The sequence below is a fragment of the Mobula hypostoma genome, chromosome 12 (assembly GCF_963921235.1).
Source record: "Mobula hypostoma chromosome 12, sMobHyp1.1, whole genome shotgun sequence".
NCBI lineage: Eukaryota > Metazoa > Chordata > Chondrichthyes > Myliobatiformes > Myliobatidae > Mobula > Mobula hypostoma.
The window spans coordinates 53,635,411-53,659,638 of NC_086108.1; the positions used below are offsets into that span (position 1 = coordinate 53,635,411).

A 24,228-nucleotide genomic window follows, 5' to 3' on the forward strand; every position below is an offset into this window, starting at 1 on the left:
TGGACTTGGCATTTGACTAGGTCTGTCATGCTGGGCTGATCCAGAAGTATAGGATACATGAAATCCATGGCGCCTTGTCAAACTGGATTCAGAATTGGCTAGCCCTTAGCAGACAGAGGGTGTTATTCTGGTTGGATGTTTGTGAACGGTAATGTTCTACAGGGACCGGTACTGGGGCCTCTGTTGTTTATGGGCAAACGTGGCTTGTTTTCTGGGGAATGTGAGAGCCAAAGGGGGGCCTGCTAGAGGGAGTTATATGATCACAAGAGGCACAGATATGGTAGGCAGAATCTTTTTCCTCGGCTCAAGGCAAAAGGGAGAAAGTTTAAAGGAGATGTCTGGGGCAAGTTTTTTTTCCCACCCGGAGAGTGGTAGGTCCCAGGAATGGGCTGCTGGAAATAGTGGTAGAAGCAGATACATTAGTGGCATTTAAAGGGCTGTAAGATAGACACACGGTTTGGCAAGGAATGGAAGGATACGGATCATGTCCAGGCAGAACAGAATTAGTTTGGCATTATGTTCAGCCCAAACATTATTGGCCAAAGGGCCTGTTCCTGTCTTGTACTGTTCTATGTCCAATGTTCTATCTCGAGCCTGTTTAGAATATACAAATGTCAGCAGACTTCTTACTGCTTACAACCACGACTGGTTTCCTTTCATGATCTTACATGATAATCCTTCGTTATGTGAGGCACTTGGTCAAATGGCATGGAAGCAACACAAACCTTCACAGTGAACCTGCGCTGACAATGGATAACAAGCCTGAGTGTGACTAACTCACACTCCTACCCCGACTTCAGGGCCTCTGCAGGCTCTGGACATTCTTCAGCATTCTAACTTTAAAGGAGATCTTGCTCTTATACCCAACTTTGGCCTTAGTCAAGAATTTAGTTTGCATACCTATCTGAAGCCACAACATATAATTCATTCAGAACTTGCCACTGCGCTGACAGATTTGTTTATTTTGCAGTGACACACAGGTGAAATTTTGCTCCCACCCGCTGGACCTGTCATTAATATACAGAATCACAGTTAAAGTCTCATTCTAACAACAGGAGTTCTGCAGATGCTGGAAATTCAAGCAACACACATCAAAGTTGCTGGTGAACGCACCCTTCATCCTGACGAAGGGTCTCGGCCTGAAACGTCGACTGTTCCTCTTCCTAGAGATGCTGCCTGGCCTGCTGCGTTCACCAGCAACTTTGATGTGTGTTGCTTAAAGTCTCATTCTCTTGTATTTCATTTACTGTTAAAAACACTAAAACAGACAAGTGCTGGCATACACTTATTTTAGATTAGATTTTTATATTTTTAGATTATGAGGACACTCAGTCCTCATTTGTTGTCATTTAGAAATGCATGCATTAAAAAATGATACAACATTCCTCCAGAATGATATCACAAGAAAACACAGGACAAACCAAGACTAAAACTGACAAAACCACATAATTATAACATATAGTTACAACAGTGCAAAGCAATACCTTAATTTGATAAAAAGCAGACCATGGGCACGGTAAAAAAAAGTCTCAAAGTCCAGACCTCATCATCCCACATAGGCGACAGAAGGGAGAGACTCTCTCGCCATGAACCTCCAAGCGCCGCAAACTTGCTGATGCAGCACCATTGGAAGCACCCGACCACAGCGGACTCTGAGTCCGTCCGAAAACTTCGAGCCTCCGACCAGCCCCTCTGACACAGCCTCTCCGAGCACTTCGACCCCGCCCTGGCCGCCGAGCAACAAGCAAAGCCGAGGACTCGGGGCCTTCCCCTCCGGAGATTCTGGACCACACAGTTATTTTCTAATTGTTTTAAAACTTACTGCCGCTCGTGAAATAAAAAGGGGTACGCCTGGCAAAAAGAAACAAAATGACTAAAATACTGGATCATTACCTTGCAGTTTAGTATTCAAGATAATGTATATTTGCTGATGCCCACACAAAGTTATTGTATAAAGAAGTTGTAGTTAGTTTCAAAGGCAGATTGGGCTACTGAATCTGCGAGTATTCGTTCGGCCTATCACAATAAAAGGAATATTGGATTTATTAAGATTGTTACAGGATTTCAGATTAACTAATTTCTGATGACAGGCTTTAAATGAAACATTGTTTCTCTTTATAAATGCTGCATCAGTATTTCCAGCATTTCTGTTTTTACCTCAGATTTCCAGCATCTGAAGTATTTAGCTTTTGGGTCATTTATTTATCTACTTGTCAAGATCACTGAGACAGGACATCAAAGAAAATGGAAAGCAAGAATGTTGAACACCTACGCTCTGTCTGCCAGAGAAAGTAGGATCTCCCAGTGGCCACACATTTTAATTCCATGTCCCATGCCCATTCTGATATGGCTATCCACGGCCTCCTCTACTGTAAAGATGAAACCACACTCAGGTTGGAGGAACAACATCTTATATTTTGTCTGGGTAGCCTCCAACATGATGGCATGAACATCGACTTCTCTAACTTCCGTTAATGCCCCTCCTCCCCTTCTTACCCCATCCCTTGTTTATTTATTTATTATTTTTTATTTTTTCCCCTTTCTTTCTCTCTCTTTTTTCTCCCTCTGTCCCTCTCACTATATCTTCCTCTGGTGCCCCCCTCCCCCTTTCTTTCTCCCTCAGCCTCCTGTCCCATGATCCTCTCGTATCCCTTTTGCCAATCAACTTTCCAGCTCTTAGCTCCATCCCTCCCTCTCCTGTCTTTTCCTATCATTTCGGATCTCCCCCTCCCCCTCCCACTTTCAAATCTCTTACTATCTCTTTTTTCAGTTAGTCCTAACGAAGGGTCTCGGCCCGAAACATCGACTGTACCTCTTCCTAGAGATGCTGCCTGGCCTGCTGTGTTCCACCAGCATTTTGTGTGTGTTGCATACTATTAACCTTGAATCCATTCTCATCACATGAACTATATACTAATAGGCAGAGAAAGAGAAAAAACTCTCTAGAAACTTACTTAGAGATTCCATAAGCTTGTCTAAGCCTGTTGAGCCAAAACCTGGCCACTGTAACCCCAGCCAACTCCAACAATGCTTAAACCTCACTTCTGTATATTGGCTCAAATAAAACTCACTCCCAACAAGACTTGTTTTTAAATAGCTCCCACTCTGCTCAGATCCTGATCTCTCACTAGTTGCTTCAAAGCATGACTTAAACTTTGAAATAAAAGAGACGTAGGATGTCAGAATAAACTTTGAAATAAAAGTAAGCAAGATGTTAGAATTTAAAAAAGACCAATCATAAACTCAGAATGTCCCAAATGCCCTACAGCAAATGAAATTCACTGGAGTTTAGGATCTTATTGAACCTTTTGTATATTGAAAGGGCTGGAGTGGATGTGGAGAAATGTTTCCTATCGTGGGGGAGTCTAGGATAGAGAGCGCAACCTCGGAATAGAAGGACCTCCCTTTAGAACAGAAATTAGGAGGAATTTCTTTAGCCAGAGGGTGGTGAATCTGTGGAATTTATTGCAACATTGGTTTTGTAGGCAAAGTCATTGGATATATTTAAAGCAGAGGTTTACAGGTTTTTGATTTGTAGGCATGTCAAAGGTTATGGGGAGAAGGTAGGAGAATGGGTTGACTGGGATAGTAAATCAGCCAGTAGACCCAATGGACCAAATAGCCGAATTCTACTCCTATCTCTTACGGTCTTTGAAGTGTGGTTATTCTTGCAGTGCAGTCAATTTTCTCCAAAACAGTGCCACAGTATATTTTACTGTTTCGTGAAAGAAGACCCCAGGTTAACACCCAGCAGTGTAAACATTTTCACAGTGGTGCACAGACTGTGAGCCTGGATGAAAGTGCTCACCTGCCAGACATGGTGCTTAGACCTACGACTTCTTGACTCCTAGATACCGGTCAGCAAGCCACTTCAGAAAACAGTGAGCAGTTAGGTATGTTTGATGGCGTCGTTTTTATGTTAGTACTAGGACATTGGTCCAAAGCCACATGTATCAGAAATACAGCATTCAAATCTACAGTAAGCATAGGCAATGAATGAAGCTTCCTGCAAGCAGCCCAGATTTATAATGTTGATGTTATAGAGTCAGATTGGAGGCAGTACTTAAGAGTAATAATTCAGGAGGCTATTCTTGCTATTTATTTCAATAAACAACTTGGGCACAGAAACAAGTTGGCAGTTTGTTAAATTTCAGACTAGTTAAGCTGTGAGTGCTGTTGGGAAGGGCAACAGCTAAATAAATGCAGAAGGACTTCACTGGTGTTGCAAATGAACAGACATTTTGTGCGAACTTTGTAATACAGAGTATCAGAGAAAGTCTTGCAAAAGTTATGGGAGAACTTTTCAGTGTTGAGTCAAACATTGGGGTGACCAAAAAGCACGTAAAGAGGCAGGAGAATTAATAAACAGCGCAGAACAAACCAACAGAGGCTGAAGTTTAATAACACTCTGGACAGTCTATGCCATCAGTTTTGTATATGTTTTAGTACACACTTGAAAAGGGATATTCATAAACGATGAGATACTTCAGAGTAGAATGAGAGGAGACCTCACAGACAAGCACTGATTTCTTAAGAGGGTTTGACAGGGTAAAAACAGGGAGAAAATTTCCCCAACTAATGAGTCCAGAACCAAGGATCACAGTCTCAAACTTAAAGGTAGGCCATTAAGGATGGAAATTAGAATAAATTTTGTCACTTGAGGTGGTTAACTTTTGGGATTTGCTTCCCCTGGAGAGCTATAGATGATCAGACATTCAACACTGACTTTGATAGACTATGGATTTGAGAGGAGTTAAGGGATATGAGGATGGTGCTGAGAATAGCAATCTGCTGAAATATCAGCCACGATCTTACTAAAGGGCAGAGGGACTAGGGACTACTGGCTGACCACAGCTTCTTCCTACCTTTCCTGTTTGACCATGATCTCCTGACCAAACAAAACAACAGATGAAAAGTAAGATAAACTGCAAAGCATTTTTAATGGAAAAGTGCAAGTGTTTTTCTTCTGTGACCATAACACAATAATGAACATTTCTGAGTCATTTCTTCTCAGAAATGTGATCATGGAACTCTGATCTGATTTCCACATCAGAGATGTATGGCAAAAGAACCAAAAGTGAAAAGAAGAAAATGTTTCTTTTTTTAGCGGAGTCAGTGGTCATGGTCTGGAATGTGCTGTAGGATCAGAAAGTACGGCCAGGTTCAGGGTAGTGGAGGAAGACTTAATTATGTCTTTCAAAAGGGTTGAAAGAGCACTTGTGGGTTATACTGAGTAGGGCTATGTTAAATACTCCTGTAACACCCTGTCATGGACTCAAATTGCCTCTTAAGGGGCTGTAACCTTTCTGTGAATTTGCTGCTGTTGCATGCCTGTGGGGACATTATGCCCTGTGTAACAACTTTTGTTAACCTACTGCAGATGAACTTGGACTACCCTGTTCTGGGGCATCCCTTGTTATAGGCACTCCCAGTAAAACTTCTTCAAACCGCAGCACCAAACTGAGACGTCTGTGAGGAAGCCGATTGTTTGCCAGCACGTCTTGGTCCTCCTCACCCCTCGCAGTGTACCTGTCACCTTGTCTGTCTGCAGCCCCTGACTCCCCACAATCCCACTTCAGCTTCTGATCCCTCTTCAGTTGTGATTCCCAGGCCTGCCTGCAGCCATATTTGCGGGACTTCTCTGAGCCCCAAGTGTTTAGTGAGTCCTTCCTGCTCTTCCAAGGCATAAATCTATCTTTCTCATCCCCCACACATTAACAGTATTTCACTTTGCCCACACTCTGGCATCTCAGATATTCTGCACTGCATTCCAGACATTGTAGTGTGATGCTCTCATACCCTCATGAGGCAGTTCTAAAATAACCCCTCGAGGTTGTGCTGTAAATTTTTACCCCCTCCTGTGCCTACAAGGGATTTCAGTAATTTTATTACCTCTAGGGTGGTTCTCTCTCTCTTTCCCTCTCCCTCTTTCTAATTCACCATCTCATGGGGCAGTTCTATAATGCCCTCCCACCCACGTGTGGCTTCTCTCTCTTTCTGACGCGGTGTCTGTCTGTCTGTCTGTCTGTCTGTCTGTATCGGTCTCTGCCTCTCTGCTTCTCCAACTCACGCCCGCATTGGGATAGTCCTGTAGCACCCTCTCTCCCACAGAGTGTTGCTTTCTGCATCCCCTCTCAAGGGCCAATCCAGTAATACCGTACTCTCTTCCTGGCAGGGTAGCGCTGTCTGTCTGGAAGTGGTCCTGCCCTTCCCTCTGTGTCCACGTGGTGGCGGTAGGGAACTACTCTGCGGGCCGCTCCGCCCGGGCTCCTCGCTGTGGGAACGCAGTGTATCGCCACTCAGAGCGGACAGCAACCCGCGTACGGGTGGTCAGAAGTGATGCCGGAGTTTTCGCAGAGGATAAAGTAGCACCGGGCTTGAAGAGGCAGCAAGGGACACAGACAAAACTACCTCTCTTTTAGCAGCAACCTCGAGGGGAAACCTGAAGCGAGCGTGGATGCGACAAAAAGCAGCGGCGGACGGTGCAGTAAACTGAGGCTATCCGGCAATGGACCAACAAGGAGCGACAAACGGAGATCGCGGCAAGGCTGTGTGCTTTCAAACCGTTCTCTTCGTACTGGCATCCAACCTGGCGCTTCGGCACTTCGCCCACGGTAAGAATGCAAAAATCACTGCAACTTGTGTTGTCTTTTTCGTGTGTGCTTGTACTTAAAATGTTAACTTTCCCATAAACTGATATGGCTAAAGCAAATTCGGGATTACTTCGGATTTAAAGAGATATTTTAATTTTAATACACCTGGTGCAAAATTGTTCTGTGCAAGTGGGAGTTCGGAATTTGAGTATATTTGCTGGATAAAAATGTGCAAAATTAGTAAAAAAAATACACTGAAATATCAATCTCGCGGGACCATTCTTATCGTTATCTTTTAGTCTTAACTGCATTGTGTTGAAAACATTAATATCACAGGAAATTTCAGGAGGTCCGGCTCTGTTTTTGTTTGTTTGTCTTTGGAATCAGAGTTTAAATATTTTATGTTTAAAATGCCATTTAAGTTGTTTTAAGTTGGAACTCTAATTCTTTAAGCGTAGGATGTACGCTTTGCAAACCTTTCCATTGTGAATTGGAGTTTTCAATTTTGGGAGATGCCGTGGCAGCCAGTACTTTGCGACCAAACTGTCGGCACAATAAGCGTTTAAAAATGCTGAAGGATCGGGCACTTCACGCCCTCACTCTCCCCGTGGGGTGCCAAGGGCTGCCTCAGTCCCAGCCGATGTACAATGCAATCTGACTCTCGTGTTGGAGATGAGTGAGTTCCCAGCTGGAGATCTCTCCTACTCAATCCTCCGCAAACTGTAAATGGACAGCCGGTGTGAAATCTCCGGGTTAACCAATAACAAAAAAACATACTCTGGGTAAGTACTTCAGTGAAGAATAGGTGATGTTTGCGAATGAATCATCACTTTCACTGGTCTTCAGACCTAAGGGATTCTTAAATTAAATATCCCTTTGCTTTTATCTGTTAATTTTAAGCAGTGCAGAGTTTTTGCACTTCATTTCATTCCACTTCATATTTTGGGTAACACAAATTCTTTTGGTACATGGAATGTAGTTTAGTGTCTACTTCATACTGAAATGCCATAGAGTATAAAAGTGGTAGATTTTTTAAAACTAGTAATTTTACAGTTGCAAAACAGCCTGGTATAGTTAGAGCAAACAACAGATTAAGGGAAACTTAAACCAGGATGATGCGTCCCTCTGTTGTAGAGACAATAGGCCACTGTGCTGTTGCTTTGCCAATGAGGGAGAGACAGAATGGAGAGTTGTTGCTGTTACTGTTGATCTAATTGAGCTGTATGGGAAAGTTAATCCAAGTATAAAGGCCTTCCAGCATTCTATAAAATCTGCATCTTGAAATTATATGTTAACAAGTTGTTCCTTTTTACTTGCTGCTTTTTAAAGCTGCTTGGAAGTTGGGAGGCATCTTGATCATCCAATATACAGTTTGCAGTGAATTGTGATTCCATATTATTCCAGAATGTAGCATTCTTGAGAAGCAGCTGGCCCCCGAGAGAAATATTGTGGCTGCTGAAAAATAAATTAGAATACAAAATGCTGGAAACATTCAGCAGATCAGATAGCATCTGTAGAGAGAGAATTAACATTTCACTCAAGGACATACAGTTTTTGTTCATTTGAAATTAATCCTTTTGAATTATAAAATTTAAACTTTTGAGAAAGAAAAGATAATGCAAAGGAGAAGGAAGTAAAGTAGAATTGAATCAAATTGGGTATTGAAAGATAATTGGAGGGGTATCCAGAGATGAATTAAGGTTTTCAAATTTTCAGAATCACTATGCAGAAGTATGAGGTTCCACATTTTAAGTTGTTCTGTCTCTATGTTAGACATGCCTTGGTGGAATATGACTCTCCTGATTTTAAAAAAAAACTACCAACTTGAACCTCTGAGATATGATGAATTAGCAATGAATACACAGTTGCAGCAACTTCGCAAGATTTGTTGGGCAGTAGAAGGTGAACTGGCACTTTGGCCAGGTTATCATCCAGCAGCTCGTGCTTCTCAGGGCTGGTTACCCAGGTTACGAATTGCCTGACAACTTACACATGAATGACAGCGTACAGATTTGTAACTCATTATATTGGCAGAAAATTTGGCTCTTTATAAGCCAACCTTTCTTGTCTTTTGGGCAAAGGCAGTCCATTTCTTGTCTGTCCATTCTGCAGGGGTCATTCATTCTCTGAACTTTTGTTTTCCTTGTGCTTCTGAGCGTCAGCAAAGCTACGCTGAGCTGAGCTACATCTCTGACAGCATCTGCACTGTTGAAGTTGGGGCCTTTACTCTGATCTTGCTCTTTTCTCTTATCTCAAAATGCATCTTTTGTCATTATTTCCATTCTCTACCGTCATTCAAACACTGTATTTTGATTCATCTTTGATTCATCACCCCAGTGCTTGAAAAATTCATTGCTGCTCTGTTCCCCAGTCCATGGACTTTAATCTGAATAAAAGTATAGAGGGATTTGTGAGGTATTTCAACTGTCATAAACTGTAGACATTCCCTCTGTTTATTTTTCTAACCCCCAATGTGCCTTCAATTTATTCAGCAAAGTAAGTTTTAATTTTCATTGGTCCATGAAGAAGGGATAGTGTATCAGTATGTACTGTAATTTGGCAGAATTAAAATTAACAATTTATAATGATAGTCTTTGGTGATGATAAAAAGCATTTTTGAAATTGTATTATGCATCTGGAATTTGAAACACTTAAAGTTTAAGACTCAGATGCAAATAAAGCAAAGTTGAGTTGACCACAGGGAAATGAACAGACAAAAAGTGAGAGTTGGAATGGAGTGAGTGGGTGTTCTGCAGATACTGCACCACTTGCTGAACCCTTCTCAAGTTGTGGTTGGCGTGGGTCACAATTAGCTTGGATATTGAAGATGGGAGAGGAGCAACAGTGTGGTCTACTTCCATCAATGAGATTTGTTTTCAGATTTTCCTCTTTCTCTCTCAAGTTTTAAGTGTTGCCGGAATGAAATTCTCATGGGTATAGGCGGCCTTGTGATGCTTTGTCCAACAACCATGGTTCACATACTTACCTAGATGGGACCAGCAGCTAGCTATTCAAATATGCAAGGTCTCACCTGAGAGGTTGAACCTTTATTCACTTGACCTATATTAACATACACATACATGCTCAATTGGTTAAATGTATAAAGCTGTGCAACCACCCTTCAGGCAGAGCTCAACCACGATGCATCTGGATCAGGGCAGGCAGTCAGCAGACTCTTGGATAGGCTTGTTCTTTGGGTCAAAGGCAGTCGCAGTCAGATCCACTGACATTATACCAGTGTTCCTCTCTGATCACTGCCTCCTTTGAGCTTTCTATCACCTATAGGAAGACCTGAAGGCAGGCATAGGATATGAAAGTTGAACATCAAACTGCTGACCACAGCAAACATGGAGGAACTAAAGTGGGATTACCCAGATTGGAGAGCTGAAGTTACTCTATGACTTTTCCGATTCACTTCTGGGAAACAACCAATGAGAACATTGGAAAGTTCTTTATCTTCAAAGCTGTCCAGAAAGCAAGACAGAGTCGGAGGGAATTGTGCCAACTCCAGATGAACTTGCAGCAACTTTTACAGTCGAGGGAGTGGATGTGAGGAAGGAACTGTGAGAGGTGAAGAGCTGGCATGCTGTGCTCTTTGTCTCTGAATCCTCCAAGATCATCAACTGATCCAGCATCTGCTTTGTGGAGCGGAATGAGATATGCTCATGCTTCTTCCAAAAGGTTCACAGGAGTAATTCCGTGATCCACAGCCTCAGGGAAGAGGAAGGCTCAGTAATATCCTCACTGAGAGGCATACTAAGGGTCTCCAGATCCCTTAATACCAGTCTGTATGTCACAGCACAGCCCCCTGGAACTTCCTGTCTTCTGTCACAGAGGTGCTAGGTGGCAGTAAGGTGGAGAGTCTGGATCAGCACTGTCCCTGGAAGAGATGATTGACTCCATCCATTCCCTTGGCACAAATGAAGCTTCTGGAAGTGATGGCTTACCAGCAGAGTTGTACCCGGCTCTGTGGAAATGGGTGTGCCTGGGTCTGCTGGCAGTATGTTAGACTATTAGGAAGGGCATCATCACCCTCATAAACAAGCAGAAGGGGAAGAAGGAGGACATCAGAGGTTGGAGAACCATTTCAATGTCGATTGTGGACTCATTAGATCCTATCGAAGACCATTGCTCTGGGACAGGTAATCCACCGAGACCAGACCTGTGTTGTATCTCTCAGGGCAATATTTAATAGCCTTGCACTGCTCAGCAATACCACTGCCCATGTGCAGGACAGGGGGATAGATGCCTGCCTGGTCAGCGAGGACCAGGAGAATGACACTGGTAGGATATAACTCACGTTCATGACAGATATGATTTATTATCCAAATGCTCCACACAGATATCTGTAGGCAGAAGGAAGTTTATTATCCCTGACATATATCATGAAATATGTTATTTTGCAACAGCAGTACAGTGCAAGGCTTTTAAAAAATTATGTTACAAAAATAAATAAATTAAAATAAAGTTTAATATCACTGGCACATATTGTGAAATTTGTTGTGTAATATTGCAGTCCAAATTTGGATGGAAAACAAATAAGTTCCCCTTCAACTCTGAAGTCAGCGGGGTTGTCCACTCTCCCTTGTTTATGTGCCACATAGAACCCTTTGCTGAATCTTTCAGGAAGGATGAAGGCATAAGAGGAGTGACATTGCCAGGTAGTGGAGACACACGTCAAAACCTCTCTGTACATGAACAATATAAGACCATATGACCATAGGACATAGGAACAGATTTAGGCCATTCAGCGCACTGAGTCTGCTCCACCATTCCATCATGGCTGATCTCGGATCCCACTCAACCCCATATACCTGCCTTCTCACCATATCCTTCGATGCCCTGACTGATCAGGAAACAACATCACTGTGTTCTGCTTGAATCCACTGAAATTTCACAGACTGATCAGCATCTGTACTCAGTTCATGTTGGGCATTAGGGGCCTGAGTCAACCACTCCTTGGTAATCGGCCTGACCGCTCCAATATCCCCTTTACCATCAGGTCCGACTACCTGAAAGTTCTGGGGATCTGGTTTGGAGGGACTGAAGTGTGTAAGAAGAAGTAGGCAGAGCAGATTAGGAAGGTAAAACAAAAATTGGGTTGGTGGAAATGCCATTCTCTGTCAATAACTGGGAAGGACTTGGTTATTCGGTGCGATATGCCCACAGGGCTGCTGTACTTGGCGCAGGTGTGCCCTGTTCCTCGCTCCTCTGCCATCATCCAGGACATCTTCCAGTTCATCTGGGGGTTCAAAATGGAGCAAGTCCATTGAGTCATGTTGTACAAGTCCATAGAGAATGGGGGCAAAAGCTTACCCAGCATTTCCCCCATCCTGATGACCACTTCACTGTAGCTGTATCAGGCAGTGTATGTACCAATGTATGTGGGCACTAAATATCACTATGTGCTTGAGTTCTACCTAACCCTGGGTTGTGGAAGACAGGCCTGGCCCCACTACTGCACCATGAACCCCAGTCAGCTTGATGATGCCACACTACCTGTCCTCTGTGGAAGAGTACTTCCAAGTAAACACCTTTGATTACAAACACGAGGAGGTCTGCAGATGCTGGAATTTCAAGCAACACACATAAAAATTGTTGGTGAATGCAGCAGGCCAGGCAGCATCTCTAGGAAGAGGTACAGTCGATGTTTTGGGCCGAGACCCTTCGTCAGGACTAACTGAAGGAAGAGATAGTAGGAGATTTGAAAGTGGGAGGGGGAGGGGGAGGTCTGAAATGATAGGAGAAGACAGGAGGGGAAGGGATGAAGCTAAGAGCTGGAAAGTTGATTGGCAAAAGGGATATGAGAGGATCATGGGACGGGAGGCCTCATTGCCAAACCTGACCAACAAGCACCAAGGTCTCACCATCAGCCAGTCAAAGTTTCCTCTACAGATGACCTAACGCCTCCAATGATTGCTGCACTCAGAACATTTGCAGTGGGAAAGAAACAATCACCCACCTCTTTGCAGACTGTGGATTTGCTAAGAGGGTGTGGAGATGGATGCAACGTCCTTGACTCAGTTTAGCCCCAGCAACTGCATAACAGAGGACTCTATGGTCTGCAGACTGCTCCTAGAGACACACACCGAGACAGGCATCAAGTGCTGCTAGAGGATCATCATCTCAGTGAAGGACAGCCTTTGGTCTGCCCGAAACTTGTTGGTCTTCCAGCACAGCAAGATGTCCGTAATGGAATTCTGCAGGCATGCTGCAGGAGTACGTGCTGAGGGATGCACGGAAGCTTGGGGCAGGCAGTGCTAAGGTTTGATGAGGAAGGAGCATAGCCTAGGCTCTTGGTATTTCTGCACATGGAGGGGTGGGGTTGGGTGGAAAAGCCCTTGAACAATGAAAGGGGTATGACCTTGGGAAACCATGTGAGAGGGAATGGTACTACGGTGCATTTTTAAAAGTTTACATTACTGAACATAATGACCATGAATGTAAATTTTTTTCTGCACCCTTTCTTCCTTTGTATATATTTTTATTTTGAATAATTCTGTTTTTTGAAATAAGTATACACATATGCTCGGCCTCCTTTTGCTTTCTCTCTCTTTTCACACTGCGCCAGACCAGTCTTACTTCCACTGGTCTAAAGGCTGACGTTACGGAAGTAACTTCAGCTAATTATACATGCAGAGCTTTAGTTGCATAAGAAATGAATTCAGTTTGCAGGACGAAGAGGACAGTGAAGGAACTGGACCTGATTACAGAACTTGTTACGCTGAAGTGACAGATTAGCCTTGCCTAGTTTGTATGCCTCAGTATAACACAACGTAATTTTAAGCACTATATTTCTCTGGCCACTTTTGCTAAAAATAAGAAGCTGGATCTTCAAGCAACACACATCAAAGTTGCTGGTGAACGCAAACTGGATGAAGCTGGATCTTGTTGCGGTTGAATTAGATGGAAGTTTGTGACAGTAACTTTGGAGGCTCAGTTGCACCGGAAGTGAAAAACTGGACCAGAAGTGAGTGGTATCCTGCCCTCTCATTGGTCTGTGCAGAAATACCAGCATGCCCACATCTTCATGTCCAGGCGCGTGCTTGGACATGCCCCGACACCTGCACACATTCGCTCACTCGATCACACACATCGTGACACTATCTGCTGCGCATACAATCACAGAGCTGTTCTGACCTGTGGATGTGTGTACACACATAAACACACACACGCGCGCGCTCACACGCAGCTGATAAGTTCTTTGAAAAGCTAACAAAATTGTTGATTAAAAACAGAGAAATGTTAAAGGATATGGAAAGCATTCTTGTAGAAGAAAGTATGATTCCAAACTTCAGAGGTTTACTGACCTCTTGATGTGCTGTCACATTCTGTGATTCTTTATTTAAAAATCATATTCTTATTATAAATGATAATATAACTCACACATTTGTTATTTTCATTCAGTGTACCAAGCAATTCCATACATTAGCTTGTAGTTTCATCCATAAAGCGTTTGAGAAGCCCTCATGTTCAGAGTCTAATGGCTATTGGACCTTGGATTGTGATCATTTCCCACAGAATGTTAGCAGTGAACGTACGGAGCATCAGTGGTTCACTCGAGCCAAACTGCTGCACCTTTGGATGTGCCAGTCAGTAGCATGCAAATGCAGAAATTTCCTTGCTCTGGAAGACCAAGAAATTGCAGGCACACCAAAGTGTGCCTTTCTCTGAGTTGATGATCTTCTAGCAGCAGGTAACGTTTGTCTCAGTGTGTGTCCTTGGGAATAGCCCAGCAAGCAGAGTACTGTTACACAGCTGCTTCAACAAGGACCACTGCCTCCCTTTCCAGACCTTCCAGATCAACGCATAGCCTATGAGGAGGTGGGCATTTGTCTCTTCCACACTGCAACATGTTTGCTGGGGTAGCAGATGATGGGAGTGTGTGACAGCTGTGTGTGAGGATCAGACAGGGAGAACCTTCCTTACCACCCTCAAGCAAATTTCATTCTGACAAATAATCAGCAGTTTCCTCAAGGAACTACCCTACAGGATCACCCCATCTCCTTCTGCAGGGCCTTCAGAATATTTTGAGCAGACCACTACGTAATGGATTTGTGGTTGAAGGTGCTTTTTCACAGGCGCTCTTCTGTGAAGGACAGGTGATGTCATACATTCCAACTGAATGGACAGTCCTTGGCTGGAGACAAACAGAACCTCAGAACATTGTTGTACAGTGTTAAGCCCAATTTATACTTCTGTATCAAATGTATGCTGTAGATACCGCGTACCCTGCGCCGTAGGTTGGCGTGCACCTCCCCAAAAATGTAACTCGCGCGTCGCGGCGACGCAGACCGCAACAACTGTGATTGGCCCGCTCGGTAGCATCGCATTTCCTCCTACGCATTTCCGGTTGCTTTTCTCCGCCATGTCTGTACCCTGATGCGAAATAAATGGTTGGAGACGATGAACCAAATCGTCAAATCTACCTGCTGACATCAGAAAATATTTGAAATGCATTTCCTCATCCATGTCTCTCACGAAGAAACTCAACACAGTGGCATAGAAACCCCACCGCCAACTAGTGTTTTGGCAGTGAATTGCAGAGCGACGCAGACACAACTACACATGCTCACTACAGCATAGGGCTACATAAAATTATCAATCAGACCTACGGCGTAGCCCGTATGCACAAGTATAAATCAGCCTTTAGTATATCCAGGATCTTCACACAGCTTGATGATACAAAGATTGCCATCAGGATGAGGGCCACCTAGAGGCCAAATCTTCCCCTGCAACCTCACCTCTGTTAGTTCAGTAACTGGCCGAATCATCTATTGTAGTTGAATAAATGAAGGGATGTGAGTGAGTTGGCTGTGTGTTGGTGCCCTTGGGTTCTTACCTGAGGACTTTCAGATTCAAGTGGACAATGAAATATAGGTAGAAGAATTTCCTGGCTGATGATGATCTTTGTGAGCCTATGACAGAGTCTCAAAGTGAGTTTGCTTGGCTTCTGAATTCCTCTGAAGCAATTTTCAATGGGTCGGAAACAATTAGCTTTAAAGATGTTTACAAAAAGAACTCCCTGTCTTTGTACTTCCTCCGACAGATTACCATACCCACTTTTCATTGTTTCTCTTGTCCCCGTGAACTTTGTTCTCATTTGCTTTGCTTTAAATGAAGCGACTGTTTGCAACATTGATGGGTCTCCATTCAGTTGTTATTTAGCAAGTCTTTTTAAAAAAAATTGTTCAGTTAGTTTTTTTTTAATCAACGATGCAATGAATAAAGGTATTGGCACTCCTGACCTTTATTAATACAGGAAGATCCCAAGAATATTGTCATTGGTCCCAGCAATTTTTGTTTGGGAGTTGTGGGAAGGAAGCAAAATTTAAAGCTCAAAGTAAATTTATTATCAAGTTGCATATATATCACCCGGGCTCAGCTGGCTCCGGCTGACAGTACCCGGTATGGGCCCCTATCCAGGGTTACGGATCCCACTGCCTTGTGGGTATCTTCGGGAGAGGAGAAGGCTAAGGAGTAAACCCTACACAAATCCAGAGTGGAGCCCCTGAGGCGGTTGGATGTCTTATCACATCACCTCCCAGCAGCTCCTGCAGCCAAGCTGATGCCAAATGTACTGCTTCACATTCCTTTGGACCACATCCGCGAGGCCGAGAGGGGGATCTTGATGTCTGGGCAGCCCAGGATCTCCATACTCATCGCCCAGGTCTGTGCCCCCAAACAGGTGCATCCATTGTCTACTTAGACAGATGGAGCCATTCTTTCATTCATATTTCACCATATAGTACCTTGAGATTTCTTGCAGGCATTTACAGAAAAATCAGTGGGCAGCACAGTAGGATAGCGGTTAGCGTGACGTTATTACAGCTTGGAGCATTCTGAAATTCGGAATTCAATTCCCATGCCATCTGTAAGGAGTTTGTACGTTCTCCCTGTAAACCATGTGGGTTTCCTCTGAGTTCTCCAGTTTCCTCCCACAGTCCAAAGAAGTACCAGTTAGTGGGTTAATTGGTCATTGTCGGATGTCCTCTGATTAAGCTGGTGTTAAATAGGCGGGTTGCTGGGCAGTGTGATCCTTATCTGTAAATAAATTTAAAAAATCAAAATACAACAGAATTTATTAAAAACTACAGGGAACAAAGACTGACAAACAGCCAAACTGCAAAAGAAGACAAATCGTGCAAAATAATATAAAGATGTAGTTAAATAATATTGAGTTGTCGTGTCCTTGAAAGGGAGTCTGTAGGTTATGGAGTCAGTTCAGTGTTCAGGTGAGTGAAGTTATCCATACTGGCTCAGGAGGCTGCTGGCTGATAATTGTTCCTGAACCTGGTGGTGTGAGACCCCAGGCCCCTGTAACTCTTGCTTGATGGTAGTGGTGTGATGCCCACTGCCCTCCTCCACCCCACTTCCCACGACAATGAAGAGACCTGATATTCTCCTCTAGAAGCTCACGAATGGTGGCCTGAGTAAGCTTGTGGAAAAAGCCTAGGGAGCTGGAATGGAAGGTGAGCAGCTCCTTCAGGTGGGCAATGAAGTTGGAGAAAAAGTTGGAGGACCTACCGAATGTTGAAAGGACTCGGTAGGGTGGATGTGGAGAGGATGTTTCTGATGGTATCCAGAACTAGAGGGCACAGCCTCAGATTTGAGGGGAACCCTTTAGAACAGAGGTAAGGAGGATTTTTCTTAGCCAGAGAGTAGTGAATCTGTGGAATGCTCTGCCACAGACTGTGGTGGAGTCCAACTCCATGGGTATATTTAAATCGGAAGTTGATTGTTTCCTGATCAGTCAGGCATCAAAGGATATGGTGAGAAGGCAGATGTATGCGGTTGAGTGGGATTTGGGATCAGCCGTGATAGAATTGCAGAGCAGACTTGATGGGCTGAACGATCTCATTCAGCTCCTATTTCTTGTGGTCTTATAGGTGAACAGGGTGGGTTAATAGCGCTTGGTTTTTTGCTGTTTTTGTCCATCTGTGACAGACTGTAACACTTGTAAAGATTTATCATTTGGTCCCCGAGTCAGCACCATTGGCTAAAGAACTGCATTGGTAAAAGAGAATGATTTGCGATTGTTAAAAGTGGTCAGGTCCTGAGCACCTTTATCATAATATTGATTAGAGCTGGCTAAAAGATCCAGGTTACCTTGTACTGAATAGGGTGATTCTGTGACCATTAAGCTCAGGGGTCAGAAGGTGAGGTTGAAGTGTGCCAATGGGCTTCCTAGTTAATGTCTTGGAAAGCTCAATTTCCAACCCCCGCCACAGATTAATATTGCACAAATCTTGTTAAAGGTTTTGTTAACTATATATTTTATAATTGTCTTTTGTGTTCAAGCCAATCTCTTGAAAATGTAATGTGTCCCCAGGATATGTTTTTTTTCGCTCTAAGTGCAGTGTATTGTGCCTGAATACTAATCTTTAAGCAGGACAGCAAGCCACTCGCATTCCTGCTCTTTTGCATTCCATGTGTTAGTGTGAGTTATGTGCTTGGACTGCGCAAGCCAGCAGAGCACCCATTGGAGACAGACTCACAGTATCGAACTCGTTCAAGTAAACTCCCACCTAGACTATTTTGATGATCACGAAAGGGTCAGAAGAAATCAGGCAGCATCTCGCTTAAATTTTTAGTGCATAGTTTTAGAAAGATTGATCTTGTGCTCATTTTAAAAGTCCTTTAGATCAAGATAATTTTCTGAATGGCATGTTTGTGTTCAGAGTAAACTATATTGGGCAATCGCTGTGTGTTACATAAACATTATGTTCGAATGATATCCCAAATATTCAACTTATTACCACACATCTGACCTCTCAGAGGTCGTGTTTTCATGGTTCTATTTTTTCTCTGTTTATTTATATTCTCTTCTCTTGCTTTACTCTTGGTTGGCTGAATTGATATTTCCTGTATTCTGGTACCCATTCTGATAAGCTGGACAGTAATTGTGAGAGACTAAGCAATTGAGGATGCTTTACATTTTCTGGCTGAAGCTTAGTCTCTCTCACTCACAATCTATGTGTACATTTTAGGAGTGTCAATGAATAAAGACAACCATTCACCCCCCCACCCCCTCCCTTTTCCCTGCACTAGAGTTAGTGATCCCTTCTGTTGATTCTTCTGAGAAGCATGCACGTATGTTGGTTTGAATCAGCTAAGTGAGGATTGAACTGCAGGCTTTTGCTGACTGAGTGGGCCTTCAGTTTACAACAATTGAGGGCATAGACCCAAAGTAATTGCTACTGGTTCTCCGGCAGCGTGAGAAAATGTTCCCTTGAAGGCAGAGGGTTATTATAATCTGGAATGTAATGTCTAAATGCAGATGGATTCCTTATCTAGAAGAGAATCAGATAATTGTTTGAAAGAAAACTTCACCGGCCGTAGGGGATAATAAGAAATTAGTACCAAAGGATGGGTTGTCCAAGAAAAAAGAACATTACATGATGGACGGACAGGTCTGTTTCATACTCTGGTCTGTTCTTTGAAATACAAGTGGCCTCATTTCATTTGTGGATGTTAAAGGAAACAGCTATAAGACAATGTCACTGATTTCAGGGTTACTTATACATAAGAAGTTACTCGTTGATCTAGGTAAACTGCTACCTTTACTAATGGTTGCCATCACAGTCTGTATCATAAATTAGTGCTGCTAATAAAGGTTTCTATCCAGGGGTTAAGTTAGGTGCTGAGTATCTGTATTCTCCTTGTCTCCACAGTATGGTAAGATGTGAGATCTTGATCTCTGTCTGATAATTGTGAGTTGAACTTGTGTGTCTGGCCCTCATCAAAAAAAGATTTAACTGTGGTGTCAAGGGTTGGAAATACCCCGTTGTATAAAGGTACATCTTTATAGCAAAAGCACACCATTATTCCTGGCTGGTTGATTCCTCCACATGTGATAGCCCTGAAGTTAGTACTTAACACGGTCTTTCTTTTGAATCCACATGGTATCCCTTGCCTTACTTGGTGCCAACATTATGACAGTGAATCAATTTATTGTCCATTAATTGACATTCGGTTATAACTGATGTGATTCTTCTCATGAAATTAAATTATCATCTTTGACATGCCACTGTGCCTTTACATTATAAATTTTTGCTTCCTGACACCTTCATTTGCACACATTTATTTTAACGAAGCCATTTGTCCCAGTCAGTGCCCATAAGGTTTAATCAGGTAGAGCTGTACTGTGGATCCCATTTCGCTGATGAATTGTATGTAAGTTGGACAGAGTGGCTTACTAGCAGGGAAGGTATTGATATTTTCTGGCCCTGGATTGACTATCTTGGACTCCTCGCAAAAGCCAAGCATTTCTCATCAACTTTCACATCAACATTGAGGGAAGCAAAGTCACAATTACCTCTGCTCCTGGCCGAACAACATGAACAGAGAGGTGTTGTTATTCCTCAGCCAAGGCAATCTCAACCGTTTTGCTCCAAGCAAGTTTACTTAAAATAGTAACATATTTTAAAATATCAAAAGCATGTAATTACAATTATTATTGCAAAGATCTTCAAAAACATGTGCTCCATGTTCCTTTGATTACACCGTCTCAAGTTGTTCAGCTACTTATAATGTATTATTTCCAGTTTTTCTGCATGATATATTATGATGGCTTTGCTTTCTCTCATTCCTGTGGTGTCTTCCTTAAAATGTAACAAGAATAGGCTTCCCTTATCATCTTGAACTTGTCTGTGATATTGTTGAGCTGAGCTGTAAGGAACCAGAAGCCATGAGGTTTTTATTTTCATTCTGTCCTATCAACAAGTTCAATAAGGGCACCAATAGGACGACTAGAACGGGTCTGGGTCTGCAGATGACCGGTATATGAGGAATGTATTGACATCATATAACATCTTTCAGTTTGCAGTTGGTGAACTATTTTTGAATGTAGGAAACTTGCCAGCCAATTTTGGATGCAAAATGGTCCCAAGAACGTGTTCTTAGAGGTATTATTTGCATAAACATTGGTCAGTGCTTTTCACTGTTCAAACAGCTGACTTGGCATACCAACGCTCAGTTTCAACGTTCCATCCAAAAAGTAGCATATCTGGTAACACTGCACCTCTCCAGAATTTCAGCCCAGAGTTTGTGTTCAAATCTCTGCTGTGGGACTTGAAGTCACAAACGGACATTTCTGAGGCAAAATGCTAACTACAGAGACACAGCTGATCCTTGTGTTTATTTGGATCTGAGTTGAGGATGACAGTTATATATCTCAGGTTTGATATACTTTGCGCGTCTCCTCACTGACTGGACATGCCATAAAAATGCTTGATATTGAAAGGACTGGAAAGGAAATATAAACCAGTCAAAAAGGAAAACAAAACTTAAAGAAAGGCTGAAAACTGGAGCAGTGTGAGCACAGCAATGCACCACTGTTTAAATTCTGATAAACATCTGATTTAGAAAGGAGTGTTGTACTTGGATTTCGGTTTGCACATAAATGGAATGAATGAGTTTCGTCCCTGGGTACTTGAAACTGCATCATAGCTGTGCTTAGTTGAATAGTTACCCAACCTCAACTCTGCATTTTAAAAAAATACTAAATAATTGTTTCCAACAAATCTATGTAGTTCTTTTACAACTTTTGAATAATTTTTAGAGTTGCATTTTCTCCTTTTCACTGTGCCTGGGCCAGTTCTGGTGCAATGGCAGGACATCATGCCCCTTGTAACTGTTATGGCTCAATTGATGACTTTCTTGTCTCTGAGATAGAAGTTTGTGTGTTATGTACCACTTGCAAAGAATCCTTGGCTCATACCTCAGTACAGTGCATGAGTGTGCCACATTGCTGGAAAAATCTTTCAGATGAAACTTTAAACTAACATTATGTCTACATTCTCATGTAGATTTAAAAAGATCCCATGGATTTATTAGAAAAAAACATGGACATTACCCTCAGTGGCCTTGGTCAATATTAATTGCTCAAGCTACAGCTCATAGACAGATTTGTGGAACTTCACTGTACACAAGTCAACCATTACATTACATTACATTGTGACTGCACCACAGAAATTGGCTGTAACTCACTTGGGGACATCCTGACAGAGGCATGCAGGCACTAGGTCAGTGTAATTTCCTTTCCTTTTGAGCACTGTGTGTTTATAACAGAGGCTCCTCACAGTCATTACGAGCTTAATAGCCAATGAAGTGACTTTGAACCCTGGTTGTTCTTGTAATGAAGGAAATATTGCAGTCAGTTTGCCCTCAGCAAGCTCCCAGGAACAGCAGATTGACAAGGAGAAGATGATCTGGTTTAATGACGGGTGAGGAACCAGAGTATTTCTAGCCTTCCCTTTTATTTTAGATTTCCAGTGACTGCTGTGTTCTGAGACTCACAATTTCTGCAGGTTTTCTTTCCTCTACACTTACTCATCTCCTTCCAATTATACCCCTACCATGCAGATCTCTTTGCCCTTATTGCACTCCCTTAGACTGCACAAATAGTGCACATTTCAATGGATTCTTCTGACTGCACCTTACCACTGACATTCCCTGCACTCTACCAATTCCCTCTCTGCAATTTAAAGCACAGCTATCAAACCAGAATAAATATGGCCCTTGTGGGAGCGTATTAAACTGGATCCGGAATATTTATGAGAGCGTTATGCAGGAACTAGGGAAAGTTAATTAGGAACAGCTGTTTTTGGCCAAGTCCACAGCTAACACGTGGAGGGTGTTTAAAGACCAACTACACAGGGTCTAGGACAGAAGGAAGGACAAGGATGGCAAGGTAAAAGAGGCTGTAAGGGAGGTGATGAATTTAGTCAAGAGGAAAAGGGAAACTATGTAAAGCTTGGGAAGCTGGAATCAAACAGTATCCTTGAGGGTTATAAAGAAGCCAGAAAAGAACTCAAACAGGGAATTAGGAAAGCCAGCAAGGACTGAGAACGATTAAAGAGAATTCCAAGGCTTTCTATACATACACCAGGAGCAATAGCGTAACTAGTGAGAGGCTGGGACCACTCAAGGATAAAGGAGGGAACATATGCTTGGGTATGAAGGGTGTGGGTGAGGTTCTTAATGAGTACTTTACATCAGTATTTACCAAGGAGAAGAACATGGAGGAAAGGGAGATCAGTACTGAGATGTTAAAGCATTTCAAGCTACAAGAAGAGGTAAAGTTGGGTCTTTTCAAAAACTTTAAGATAGATACGTCCCCGGCACCTGAATGGATCCACCCCAGGTTATTGAGAGATGCAAGTGACCAATATCGTTGTGTCCTCTCCAGGTACAGGTGAGATCCTGAAGGACTGCACTGGTAGATCTCATGTCAATGATACACAAGATACTGGAGAGAATTCTTAGGGATAGGATCTGTGAGTGTTTGGAAAACCATGGCCTAACTGGGGACAGCCAGCATGGCTTTATGTGGGGCAACTTGTGTTTTACTAACTTGATTGAGATTTTTGACGCAGTGACAAGGGTGATTGATGAAGCTAGATCTGCGGGATATAGTCTACATGTATTTTAGTAAGGCATTTGACAGTGTCCCTCATGGGAGGCTCATCCAGAAAATTAAGTTGATCAGTGGTGAATTAGCTGTTTGGATTCAGAACTGGCTTACTCATAGAAGACAGGACTGTGGACAAAGGGACTTATTCTAACTGGAGATCTGTGATTAGCGGTGTTCTACAGGCATTGTTCCGGACTCTGCTGTTTGTGATGCATATAAATGACCTGGATGAAAACATAGGTGGATGGGTTAGTCAGTTTTCAGATAATACGAAGATTAGTGCTGTTGTGGATAGCGTAGATGACTGGCAAAGAATTCATGAGATATATAGTAGATCAGATGCAGATCTGGGCGGAGAAATGGCGGATGGAGTTTAACCCCAGAAAAGTGAAGTGTTGCACCTTGATAGGTCAAATGTAAAGAGACAGTACACTGTTAAGAGCAAAAATCTTTAACAGCATTGATGAGCAGAGGGATCTTGAGGTCCAAGTTCATAGCTCCCTGAAAGTGGCTTCACAGGTTGATCAGGTGGTTATGAAGGCATATGGCATGCTTGCATTTATTAGTCGAGGCATTGAGTTCAAGAGTCAAGAAGTGGTGTTGCAGCTTTATAAAACTACACCTGGAGTATTGCATACGGTTCTAGTTGCCCCATTATAGGAAGGATGTCAAGATTTTGGAGAGGGTGCAGAAGAGGTTTACCAGGATGCTGAATAGATTAGAGGGCATGTGCTATAATGAGAGGCTGGACAAACTTGGGTTGTTTTCTGTGGAGCAGCAAATGCTGAAGGGAGATCTGATAGAGGTTTATAAGATTACGAGAGGCATAGATAGAATAGACAGGGAGTATCTTTTTCCCAAGGTTGAAATGCCTAATACCAGAGGAACAGGTGAGAAAGGGGGTAATTTTAAAGATGGTAAAGGGCAAGTTTTTTTTAACACACAGAGTGGAGGGTGCCTGGAATGCACTGCTTGGGTTGGGACTTAGGGACTTTTAAGAGACGTTTAGACATTTGTGAAGGAAGTGGAAGGATGTCAACATTATATCAGCATAAGGGACTATAAACATGAGAGGGTCTGCAGATGCTGGAAATCCAAAGCAACACGTAGAGACTGCTGGAAGAACTCAGGCAGTGTCCATGGAAATTAATAGCTAGCCGACGTTTCGGGCTGAGACCGTTCTTCGGGACTGAGAAGGAAGGGGGAATACAAAGGTGG

At 42.9% G+C, this 24,228-nt stretch overlaps 1 protein-coding gene across 2 annotated transcripts in view; it reads left to right on the plus strand.

The window, feature by feature from the left end:
• Nucleotides 1–6,315: 6,315 nt before the first annotated feature.
• ror1 (receptor tyrosine kinase-like orphan receptor 1) overlaps nucleotides 6,316–24,228 on the plus strand; it is a 295,234-nt gene continuing 277,321 nt past the window's right edge. For both annotated transcript variants that reach the window (XM_063064125.1, XM_063064126.1), the window contains exon 1: nucleotides 6,316–6,614. In XM_063064125.1, the coding sequence (XP_062920195.1) occupies nucleotides 6,509–6,614 (106 nt within the window). In that variant the 5' untranslated portion in view covers nucleotides 6,316–6,508. The remainder of the gene's footprint in view (nucleotides 6,615–24,228) is intronic.